Source organism: Scatophagus argus, chromosome 19 (genome assembly GCF_020382885.2).
Source record: "Scatophagus argus isolate fScaArg1 chromosome 19, fScaArg1.pri, whole genome shotgun sequence".
Classification (NCBI taxonomy): domain Eukaryota; kingdom Metazoa; phylum Chordata; class Actinopteri; family Scatophagidae; genus Scatophagus; species Scatophagus argus.
This window is the reverse complement of record NC_058511.1, coordinates 4,519,024-4,530,786: the sequence shown is the minus strand read 5'-3', so window position 1 is coordinate 4,530,786 and position 11,763 is coordinate 4,519,024. Positions and strand designations below refer to the sequence as shown.

At 43.0% G+C, this 11,763-nt stretch overlaps 3 protein-coding genes across 8 annotated transcripts in view; 2 read left to right on the top strand and 1 right to left on the bottom strand.

Moving 5' to 3' along the window:
* The first annotated feature begins 208 nt into the window (after positions 1-208).
* Positions 209-7,242, top strand: heca (hdc homolog, cell cycle regulator). Of its 2 annotated transcripts, none has more exons than XM_046372344.1 (5): positions 209-627; positions 2,906-3,953; positions 4,446-4,612; positions 6,177-6,331; positions 6,710-7,242. In XM_046372344.1, the coding sequence occupies exons 1-5, from the start codon at positions 489-491 to the stop codon at positions 6,872-6,874; spliced, it is 1,674 nt and encodes a 557-aa protein (XP_046228300.1). In that variant the 5' UTR covers positions 209-488; the 3' UTR covers positions 6,875-7,242. The 2 variants fall into 2 exon arrangements, with proteins under 2 accessions (XP_046228300.1, XP_046228301.1); XM_046372345.1 differs by lacking the exon at positions 209-627 and adding an exon at positions 640-772.
* Positions 7,243-8,134: 892 nt separating this feature from the next.
* On the bottom strand, positions 8,135-11,456 carry mtif3 (mitochondrial translational initiation factor 3). Of its 3 annotated transcripts, none has more exons than XM_046372347.1 (4): positions 11,312-11,456; positions 9,909-10,368; positions 9,090-9,241; positions 8,135-8,661 (listed from the first exon to the last, which is right to left on the bottom strand). In XM_046372347.1, the coding sequence occupies exons 2-4, from the start codon at positions 10,363-10,365 to the stop codon at positions 8,419-8,421; spliced, it is 852 nt and encodes a 283-aa protein (XP_046228303.1). In that variant the 5' UTR covers positions 10,366-10,368; positions 11,312-11,456; the 3' UTR covers positions 8,135-8,418. The 3 variants fall into 3 exon arrangements, with proteins under 3 accessions (XP_046228303.1, XP_046228302.1, XP_046228304.1); XM_046372346.1 differs by lacking the exon at positions 11,312-11,456 and adding an exon at positions 11,130-11,302; XM_046372348.1 differs by lacking the exon at positions 11,312-11,456 and adding an exon at positions 10,458-10,512.
* The window catches only part of LOC124050143 (adhesion G protein-coupled receptor G3-like), a 12,713-nt gene continuing 11,311 nt past the window's right edge, over positions 10,362-11,763 (top strand). For all 3 annotated transcript variants that reach the window (XM_046372342.1, XM_046372343.1, XM_046372341.1), the window contains exon 1: positions 10,362-11,223. The gene's annotated coding sequence lies outside the window, so the exon portion shown is untranslated. The remainder of the gene's footprint in view (positions 11,224-11,763) is intronic.

Here is an 11,763-nt window from a genome sequence, read left to right as displayed (position 1 = left end):
AGCACTTTAAGCATATTTTGATGCCAGTACTTTTGAATGGGTATCTTTTATCCTTTACTTCTTCTTCTGGTTTGAATGTTAACACTTCTGTAATACTTGTTTATGGTAAATGATAACATACGCATTTGAAGAGGTAAAATCCGAGCTGTCTCACAGGCCTTGAACGCGGCATAATTCGTTGACAGCCAATGCGGGGGGCGGGTCCTGTGACGTCAGGGGGTGGAAGAAAACAGCGGAGCAGGAATCAAAACAAGCGACGGACACGCCTTCGTTCTTAAAGGTTATAGCAGCTTATTCCTCCTTATAACTGGTGCTGACAAGAGCTGCACAAAACCCTGCCTGTCGTCCACGAGGACCCCAAAAACAACAACACAAAGAGAAAACAATGCAAAAACACTGCAGAAATGGAGTCCACAGAAATGTCAGACAGCGTTGACAGCAGCCGTTGATAGAGGTCGAAAATAACACTGACATCTGAATCCTGTAAAATGCCCAACCAGAAGAACAACAAGGGAAAGAAAAGCAAACGCACTAACAGTAGCGGAGATGAGCAGGAAAATGGAGCCTGTGCGGCCGCAACAGGAGGCGCGGCCGCGTCGGCTGCACCCAGAAACGAGCGCTCAAGTGGTAAGAGAGGAAACAGATGTACAGATGTAGAAGTTAGTGATGCTGCCTTCCTGCCAGGGGAAGCTCTGTCTTGTCTGTGCGGTTGTGACTTACGTGCACTGCGACGTTTCAAATGGCAATCTTCCCCTCTCCACTTCTTTCCACGGTGCACCAAATTTCGGTTTAAAAACCTATCAATTTAAGGGTTCTTTCATTATCCGCAAATGTAGGCTACAATGGTCGATCACGACTTGAGGCCTTTTATGAGTAGAGTGGATTTTTTGGCCGTCAAGTGGATATGTGAACCAGCAAGTAGCTAGTAAGGAACTGCACTGGAAACCCCGGGTTTGTGCAATTGCTCTACACTAATTTTGAGAGGCCGCTGTGGTTTGTATGAGTACAAGCAGATCGTGGAAACAGCAGGCGAAAAAGTTGGAATATTGTTGAAACGGGTGTTGTTTGGTTTATCAGATGTTAGCTGAATTGCATAGCGTTTGTTGCAGTTTAGCAAACAGTCTTTAGTCTTGTTTTAACACGACTGAGTTGCACCCGATAAGCAGTAAATCATAAAATTGTCATAATTATGAATGGATGCTGGCGCCTCGAGCTCCTTTCGGGGCAAGCATTAAGTCATGAAAATAATGTTCCTCGGGGTCAGCTGTAGACTAAATGAGTCTTACGCACCATGCAACGCTACTTTGAGTGTTATTACACCCACGTTAGTGGCCGATGGCTGTTGTGTTTGGTGTGGAGCCTACTATGCAGGCCTCAGCTGTCTTTTCCCGGCGCGCACTTTGTCCACACAGTTTTTGGTTGTGGCCTTCCTCAAGGGTAATACTGACACCTCACCGCTTGTCTGCGCACTCAAGTTCAACTTCATCCCATACAGACGGCCGGACAGAAGTTATCCAGCCTGCAAACACCTCAGACTCAAACATTTTCAGGTTTCTCCACTTTAGATGCTGGTGGTGCAGTACATCCTGATAAATAATGTCGACTTGTTATACACTATTTATTTATTGTTCAAAACAGTGTTTTAGGTATTTCCCAGCTTCTCAACTATGCTCATGTTCTGCTTCTCTTTTTTTAAAATGATAGCAAAATGAAATATTTTTCATTTTATTTAGTTTTGTCTCAATTGGTGAGACAAAACAAGCAATTTTAGTATGACGCAACAGGATATTGACCAGGACTGAATTGATTAATCAATAATATAATCACCACATAAATTTACATTTAGTGCCCTACGTTAACTGAACGTATATTTCTCTTCCAGGTCAGTACTTTAAATAAAGTGTATTGTCAACCGAGAGAATATCCTTATGGACCTCTTGTTTATTCCTGGGGGTTTGCGTTTAAAATTCATTGAAAAATTCATTCAAGCTGAACTAGAACCGAGAGTAGCACTTATTCACTAAAATGATGCATGGTGCTAAAAATGTTTGGGAAAGTATATTTTTTTCTACAGTGTTTTGAAGTTTGAGAGGAAAAAGAAGCACTGATGGTGTACCGGAAAAGGAGGGAGGAAACTATCCCCCTACACAAACCCACAATGTATTATCATGAGTTGCTTTTTGTAGCGACTGTGTGCCCACATTTGCTTGATTCACATCCAGACTTGACGATTGGCAGGGCTTGAATAGAGCGGCTCACAGGCTCGGGTGGCCTAGTTGAATTTCATAAAGCGATGGCGAGGAGGAAGCGGGGACGCTGAAATCTCTCTTTTAACATTTTCACCTCTTGTTGTGTCGTTGGTGTGTGTTGATGATGATCTTGCTAAGGTAACTTAAGGAGGAGGTTGTTGTTTAATGTCACAGCTTTCCAGTTAAATCAGTGCTGGTTAGAGATCATTATTACTCCGCTATCTGATTAGTCAGTCAACAGAAAATCAACTGTCAGTATTTTTAATAATCATTTTAAGAGCTGCAACTTTTACCAGTCCATCACAAGATCATTTTCTAAGTTAATTGATGAATTGTCACAATTCCCCAGAGCCAAAGATGGTGTCTTCAGATATCTTGTTTTGTTCAGCCAGTACTACAGATAAATTCACTACGTTTGGTGATTTCAGCTTCCTAAAAGCGAGAATATTCTGCATCTTTTTGTCTTATTTTATGGTAAATTGACACTTTGAGTCAAATGAGGAGTTTGAAGGTGCTGCTACACCAGATGATTCGTTGATGAATGAATGAAAATAGTCATTAGTTGCTGACTGTGAATCAGTAATATGTTACATACAAGTGAATGAATGTGTCCTCTCTCATCCTCTCTCCTCCCTCCTCTGTCTTAACCCTTTCAGAGGGCCAGTGTGCGACCCCTCTGGGCTGCAGCTTGGGCCGTCCCATCGACCTGGAGAAGGACGACTACCAGCGGGTACTCTGCAACAACGAGCTCTGCCCTTATGGCAACTGGATGCATCTGCAGTGTTTCTACGAGTGGGAGAGCTCCATACTTGTCCAGTTCAACTGTATCGGCCGTGCGAGGTCCTGGAATGAGAAGCAGTGCCGGCAGAACATGTGGACCAAGAAGGGCTACGACCTGGCCTTCAGGTTCTGCTCCTGCCGCTGCGGCCAGGGCCACCTAAAGAAAGACACCGACTGGTATCAGGTGAAACGTATGCAGGACGAGCGCAAGAAGAAGCCGTCTGAGAGGAGCATGGGCAGGAATGGGGCCGGTGGAGGGGCAGGAGGGTCGGGGGATGGGCCTTTGGAGGAGCCCAAGAAAAGCAAGCAACCAGGAGGAGCAGTAGGAGGAGGTAAGCTATCCCACAGAGCCTCTAGTCAGGAGTTACCTCGGAGACACTCAGTGGACCGTCAGAACTCTTCAGAGAGAGCAGCAGCAGCGGCAGCAGCAGCACACGCAGCAGGAGGACCTTTTTGTCTGGGGCCTCCTCAAAAGTCTCCCTGCGTCTCCCCGGGACAGTCTCCTCCAACTGGTTTCCCTTTTTCCCCCACTGCTGTGCTCGGATCAGGAGGCGGAGGATTGCGAGGTTCCCGTCCACTGGGAGAGTTCCTCAAATCAGCCGTCCACATGGACCCACAGAGGAAACACCTTCTGGGCGGGGGGGCTCTCAGTCGTGGCGGTGGTTGCTCGATGGGAGCCTCCACCGGCGGAGCTCATCTCGACCCCGGATCTGTTTTTCCCCTGCCGCTGTCCTTCGCCCTCCCACTCCACCATCGGCTTACCTCTAACAGCGTGGGTGACGGCACCCACTCGCACCCAGTACAGTTCCTGAGGAGGCTGGACCTCTCAGAGCTCCTCACCCACATCCCCCGACATAAACTCAACACCTACCATGTCCGCATGGAGGATGACGCTCAGGCAGGCCAGGGAGAAGAGCTGCGCAGGTACACTGTTTTATATTCTTATCTGGTTCAGCTCAAAAACATGAGTTCCTTTCGGTTTTAAATGCAAGTTAACTTAAGAAAGTGCAGTGACTAGCTGATGAATATAGTGGAGCATTCAGCAGCTAAAGAAGTCAGATGGATCCTTTCTCTTTTGACTGGAGATCAAAAACAGAGAGAAAATCTTGGACTTAATTTGTCTGGAGGATAAGAAGGACTCAGTGATATATGTATTAGCTGGAAGTGTAAGTAGGCAACAACAGCGACATAAAAACTATAAATACAAAACACACATTTTCATGCATAAATGTAGCCTGTGAATTGACGTTTACTCGGCATCAGTGAGCTGTGGTCTTAATCACATCACTAGTGTCAGCTTGAAAAGAAGGCAAACTGAGAAATCTGTCGGATAAAGAAAAAACATGTCACATCTGACAGCTCATCGTGTTTCAAAGATGTCGTCCATAAACTGAATCTGTCGATGTTGTATCATAGGTTTATCCTGTCAGCCCTCAGTGCGAGCCAGAGAAATGTGGTCAACTGTGCGCTGTGCCACAGAGCGCTGCCCGTGTTTGAACAGTTTCCTCTGGTGGACGGGACTCTGTTTCTCAGCCCTTCACGCCATGACGAGATTGAGTATGACGTCCCCTGCCACCTTCAAGGTCAGACCTGGCCACAAGACACCTGAGATCTTTGCACAAATATGCATATGGAGTTAACGTAGCTCAAAATTATGCAAATACTTTGTACATTTGATTCACAAATCTGGAAAATATTTTAGAAAGCTACTGTGAAATAGACTTGTCAGCAGTACAACCGCTTGCTGTTGTCCTGTTGTAACGCTGTGAAAACGTGGTTAAAAATTAATGTTTCAAAAGGTAGTAAAGGCAAGCCTTCTGAGTGTCAGACAAAGAAATATCTTTTCGAAGATATTATTCACAAATCTTCTCTCAAAAGAAAGGATTTTTATCAGCCGTGCTAGCAGTGGATCTAGCGCCACCATCTGCTCAAAATTTGAATTTGTCCAGTGCTTTTATTTGCAAAACAGCTAGACTTTGTGTTTAGTGCTAAAATGTTAGCACACCGACATGCTAAACTAATTAGCATGGTAACATTATGTCTGATAAACATCAGCATGAGCATGCTAGCATGCCGATGTTAGCATTCAGCCTGAAACACCACTGTGCTAACACATGAAGAAGTACGCTGCAATGGATCTCCAGGACATCAGCTGCCGGGATCGCTATTAATCAAGGGGAAAAAACACCACATAACCAGTCATAACATGAAATGTAGTCTTTAGCATGTTATTTTCTTTTAGCTGTGGGGTTTTTCCTTTCTGTATAAACAAATTGTGGCTGCTTAATCCGTTACGAAGCCTGTACTGTGTATACAGACTTCAAAGGTTTTCTGCTGGCTTCTGCACAGTCCAACATGAATGTGAATTAGCACCGCGGCAGCATGAAGCTTCTTTGATGTGCTAGCCCACGAGCTTTGATATGTATGATCCTTGATGCGCATCAGTATGAAATGATTAATGATCCAGTTTTTCATGCATGTGTGTCAATGTTGGTGCAGGAGAAATGAGGAAATCGTGACAAACGGTTAAGAATTTTATTTCATTTTACAGCAGAAGTTCACCGAAAACACACTACAGCACCATAATTCTGACTCTTCTGAACTGATATTTCGCACAGTGCATGTGGTACGAATGCATTCATGTTTGCTATGGGTTGGATAGCAAACTGCAATGTACTTCCATAACTTCACTTTGATGAGGCGTAAAGCTCTGTTAGGCTGACACAGACAAAAAACATGTACTTGCCGTAAAATTACATGCAACCGCTCTCCAAGCATTGCTGTTTTTGCACACTGAGTGTCATTTACACAGAACTGGGAAAGTTTCTTTGTGGTGCTTGCCAGGATGCTCTATTAGGAAATGAAACCACACGAGTTCCTTGCATTATAGAAATCACCCACTTTTGTTTGTAGATAAGTTCTTGACTGTCCCGTAGCTGAGTCAGCCAGGCTGTTCTGGTCCATATGCTGCATTACAGAATGTTATTTTATTTTGCTTGTATTGCAGAAGCACAATAACGGGGAAAGAAAGTAATCAGGAGTTTATTATCTAGTGTTGTTCTTTTTTTTGGGCTGATTAGCACAATGACAAACTGACTTCTTATTTAGTACATTTAATCCCAAACTCTGTTTCTTGATTTCCAACAGGCAGGTTAATGCACCTCTACGCCATCTGTGTGGACTGTTTAGAAGGCGTCCACAAGATTGTGTGCATCAAGTGCAAGTCACGCTGGGACGGGAGCTGGCACCAGCTGGGCACCATGTACACCTACGATATACTGGCTGCTTCGCCGTGTTGCCAGGTAGGAATGTTGATTAAGAATAGATCACATGGCTACGTTTAAGTGAGCACGAGCTCTGCAGTTCGCCTCAGCTCTGTGGAATATTTTAGGGTCTTTCAGCCCATTGTTTTGGTTTTCTGGCCGGCAAAATTTTCAGTGTCACTGTTGTCATTGACCCCAAAAAGTAACCTGCTGCACACCACCTGTCGAGCAGCAAAAAGTAGAGTTAGAAGCTAAAGGGACTTCCCTCAGGAGATGGTGGAGAGCACAGCACACTGTGATGTGCAGTTTAAAGCTCAGAAGAAGTTACGAACTTGCATGCTCAGTCATCGCACAGCTTTAGTTCAGCCTCCTGTTTTAACCGACCTGTATCCTGTGTGTGTGTGTGTGTCCCCTCAGGCTCGTCTCAACTGTAAACACTGCGGGAAGCCCGTGGTAGACGTTCGAGTCGGGATGCAGTATTTCTCTGAGTACAGCAACGTCCAGCAGTGCCCTCACTGTGGCAACCTGGACTATCACTTTGTTAAACCTTTCTCCTCCTATAAAGTACTCGAGGCTTATTGACAAATGCTGTTCATGCATGCTAGTTAAAGCTGCTTTTGTTCCAGTGATTTTTTTAACATATAGGAAAGATTTTATTATTATTTTTTGGGCCTTAAGGTGGTTTTATGTTTAAAGTTCTCTCTCTCTTTTAATTTTTTTTTCTTTTTAAAATAATAATAAAAAAACTGTTTAAAAGTTAGTTTTAAAGAAAACAGTTCCAAGACAGTATCTCTGCTGTTTAGAGAAAGGTGTTAACAGAGTGTTGACCTGACACTTTGCTCAAACAAACACATTTATCTGTGACAAGTGAATGTAACTGTATGCCAAATTTGTTTTTATTTTTTACCAACAACATAAAGATGAATCTCGAATAAATCAAAGGAAGATATATGTGCGTTGGTTTAATATGTTCATCCCAACCCAGCTTTTTCCCCCTACACTTTCCACAGCATTGTTGACCAGTCAGATTCCTGATTATCATCATCCTTTGGCTGGTTTAAAATGGTCACAGGTAGGCGGACAACAAGCAGGAGGACGTTCACAGTAAATTGCCAGGGTCATCAGTGTATGTGTGTGGAAAAAAAAAAAACAAAGCTGCGTGTTCATCACATTTTTACATGGAAGGAACCAGAAACCATTTAAGCGCACAACATCTGGTCCAACCGGATTTCGTGAACAGAATGGATGTTGTGCTATCAGTCACCAGATCGACGGACATTTTTAGACGTTGCTCTCCATCACCTTCACCAAACACCACAAGACAGAAGGTCTTTTCAAACACTGGCTTTCATTATTCAAATAGAGCTCCATGTACAGAGAGAATCTGTAACGAGAACAGAATACAATAAAGGTCCCCTGCCAGACGCAAACCAGGAAGCACTTAGTGGTCGCTGTCAGAGGATTTTACTTTCACAGGCTCCCTAACGACTCATACTGAGTTTTATTTGACGAGTGTTGCGAAATTTAGACAAACAAAATAGAGCCTGACTGAAAGTTTCTGATATCCTCATATTAGCTGATATAAACACAGCTTTTGTAATGAACCCTCCAATGTGGTTCAAACACGTGTGACAAAGATACTGTATGAAGACAGGATATTTAACAAAAACCATTATTAGTGTCCACAATGACATCAGGACACTGAAACTATAAACTCCACTGGGAATTTAATATTTATGAATTACCCCAAGGATCTTTGTTTGCATTAAATCAGCATGACTTTGACAATATTAACGCTGATTAGGATTTGTCTCCTGTAGGTCGGTGACAGGTGTTTTCGAATACAGTTGCATTAGAACTGACGACAGCTGAAGTCAAACTGAAGTCTCATTTGAGGCCCAATTCACACGTACATTCATGCATTCATTCATTCAAAAAAAGTCTTCACCGGTGTAGCTCTGGACTTGGCACACAAAGATGAACCTTTCACAGGACTAATGACGGGTCTGCTGGATGCATCATTATTACACACCCAGCACACAAGCAGAGCTTAACTACGGAATTAACAACAAACTATTTCATTCCAGCGCAGACTTTTTTTTTGTGTGAAAATGTTTTATTGCAGATCACTGCTGTACAGGCCCTTCTGTCGTATCCGTGTTGCTAACAGTTTCTTTCGGAGAGGCTTTCGAGCTGGAGTCTGCCGGCCGCGAAGCTGCGGCGTCATTCTTCGCCTTTTGTGACAGTTCCTTTGCTGAAGGTGGTCTGAGGATGCACATGGCTGCTTTACCGTCACGTATGCATTGTGGTTTGCTAACAAACCCCACCATCACCCCCATTTGTTGTATCATCTGCTCCAGTGTTTTGTCCTGTGGAAAAAAAAAAGCCGTAAATGTCGAAGATTTGAAGCGAATTTTCAGGGAATGTGCGTACTAGTCAGTATCGTCTATCGTCTATCGGTCGTCTTCCCTGCAGTGGAAGACATAAACAACAGAAAGCACAGAGCGGACAACACGATTTCATTCTAGAAGTATAGCAATTTATATTTTTGTAGTAATACAAATATTCAAAAAAACATCGATTTTATTCCGCTGACATTGTATAAGTCGAACAAGAGCTGATATGTGTTGAATTCTTGTGTCCATGTCTGCCACGTATCCAGAAATATTCTGCTGTTCTTCACACTCACAGCCTCGGTTATACTGGTGAAACTTCTGGATGTTAGACGCACAGGTGGCCCAGAAGTGAAGGTGCTGAATCTAATGAAAAGGCTCAAAATGTGAGCGTTCTTCCTCACCAGGTTGACTGCAGGTGCCCTGCGTCCTGATCGCAGAGTAATTCTGACATGGTGCTTCTTCTCCAGCCAGCTCTCCACTTGTTTCAGTTTGACGCTGACGTCATGAGTTGTGATGCCAGAATGAAAGGTGAGCTCTTTCACCTGCACAGGAGCTACAGAGAGAATCAAAGTCAGTCCCAGTTAATATTATGAGTTTCACACAGTGTGGGCATGACGTTTTAATAAACATACTGACTATCAGAAATGATTTAGTTAATGCTAATAACTTTGGGTTAAATGTGATTTCAGAAGGCATATGTGTACAGTCAACAGAACAAGAGAGGTGAGGTTTTAATAAACGCACATCCCATGAGACTGTTTACAATGCGGATCAGGTTTGTTGTGTGAAAAAGTATGGTCTGCAAATTGTTAACAGTTTGAACAGTATGTACATTTATTGACCAATGGAAAAATTAGGTTCCTCATTATTCACAAAGACTAATTGTTCAGGGTTGTGATGTACATTTTCTAAAGCCGGCATCCCTCACCGTTTTAACTTGGAAACCTTTGAATACAAAAGAAAGTCAACATGTTTCTATGAACTACAAGCCTTTCAAGTGATTTTTACTTGAATGTGAATATTTTTAAAGCCCCAAAATTCCTGGTAGTTAACAACTAAAAAGAAAAGATATGAGAAAAGTTTTTGAGTGGAGCAGAAACGTGGTCTTTCTTCCTAACTTTTAATCATCTTGTGACCCAAAGGAGGAAACCTGACCCTAAATTTGGAACCACTGCATTAAGCTAAGGGTTGAAGTATGTCCCTGCCAGGACACCACACACCTGCTTTTGTTTTCTGTTTCTCGCGCAGTTTCAGCTGCTCTTCATGGATCTGTTTGCCGCTCAGCAGCTGGTAGACAGGAGGATCCTTCTTCTTATTGAGCAGCACCAGTTTGAGGCCACTCTTTTCCATGATTCTGATCGCATCCCCACGGTGCATTTTGCCCAGGTCCTCGCCAGTGTCACTTATCAAATGTATGTGAACGTGCGGGATGTGACGGCCAACGGAGCTGATTGTGTCAGGAGCTTGGAAATCCTGCTTTTTTCCCTTTGTTACAGGGGTCTGTTCTGCATCACCTACAGCAGTGGAGAAGGGGGAACATCTCCACGAGGTAGCAATGACATTATGTCTTTCGCTGCATGTGGCAAATCTTGATGCTGGTGTCCAGTAGCCAGGGCTGCCACCACACACAGCTCTCACCGTACGCCTCAGCATCCACCTCACGCAACCTCCAGACATGTCCTGGATATGAAGAAAGGGAACAGTTGAGCTGCCAGATGTGATCATATGCAACCGCATCCATCAGAGGGTGGTCATAAATTGAGAACAATCTGAGTTTAATATTTTACTGTCCTCTTTATCACAGTATGAGAGCTACTCCTGGACCTGACAGATGAGAGTAGATTACATTACATATTCAACATACAAGGTGTTGAGCTAAGACAGCCTTTATTAGTCCCACAGTTTGACGCAGCTTTGTTTCTGTTAAATACATACCATCAATGTATGAGAGTGTTGTGCGTTTACTTTAAGTTTGTATCTAATATAATGTGTTTTGTAAGGCTGGGCTCCTTTGACCGTATGACACTCGAGTAAAAAATATTCATTCAGTCATTCATTTCCTCTCTGACTGGTGGGCATACCTGACATCCCAAAAATATTCAGTGGATGTTCAGTTAAATTTCGCCTTGGCATCATTTTATGACTGCAACTTGTGAAATCATTTCCCATTTTGTTCAGCGACCTGGCCGGACTCCGTCAAAATCTCTGCTAATTAAAGTCAGCCTCGCTCTACCGTCACTGAACACACCACACACATGACAAAAAAGACATTTGCCAAACCGTCACAGTTTGTCTGTAGCACTCGGGACACACCATACTTGCTTCATTATTAAATTTTAGACGTTTTACGAATTTTTAGTTCACGTGTTAATCTAAAAAGCGTGTTTAGTTGGAACACTCGGCGTGGTAAAAAAAAAATATATATCTGATGGAAAGTTTACCAGTAACGTTATGACCAGCAAATGCAGTGAATGCATCGTGTTGAAATGGGTGTGGAGGTAACGTCTCAACAGAAACACAACACAAGCGGTCCAGGTAAGAGATAAAACACGATTATGTCTGCAGTAATAACATTTGTCTAACGTGTCTTCCGTTGTTGTGCTGTTGTTGTTGTTGTACTCACTGCAGATCAGTGTTTATTCATGCCCTCCTTTGCAGGGTGACTGTTGTGTCTTCTTCCGCCAATATTTCTTCTTTCTTCTAATTTGGGTGAGAATAAATTCAACAAAACTGCGACGCTGCCCTCTACCGGCCGCGACCCATAGAAGCATACTAAATGTTCTCACCTGAGCCGAGTTATCTTGCATAAAGTTTTTCTTTTACTCGCATAAGTATTGAAGTGTTTGTCCATCAGATTTATGTGTGTTTATCTTAATACAGTTAGCTGGTGGTTTAATTAAGTTCACAGCATCGAAATTATATTTCAAAAACCATCCAGCAATGTGTCTTATTTACAAATCAGTAGGCTATGTGGTCAAAAAAGTATTCAGATCCTCTATTTTACTCATTGACTTGGAACAATGTAAACAAGCTAAGAATAGCTAGAGAATGTGATAAATAAACAACTGTACATAA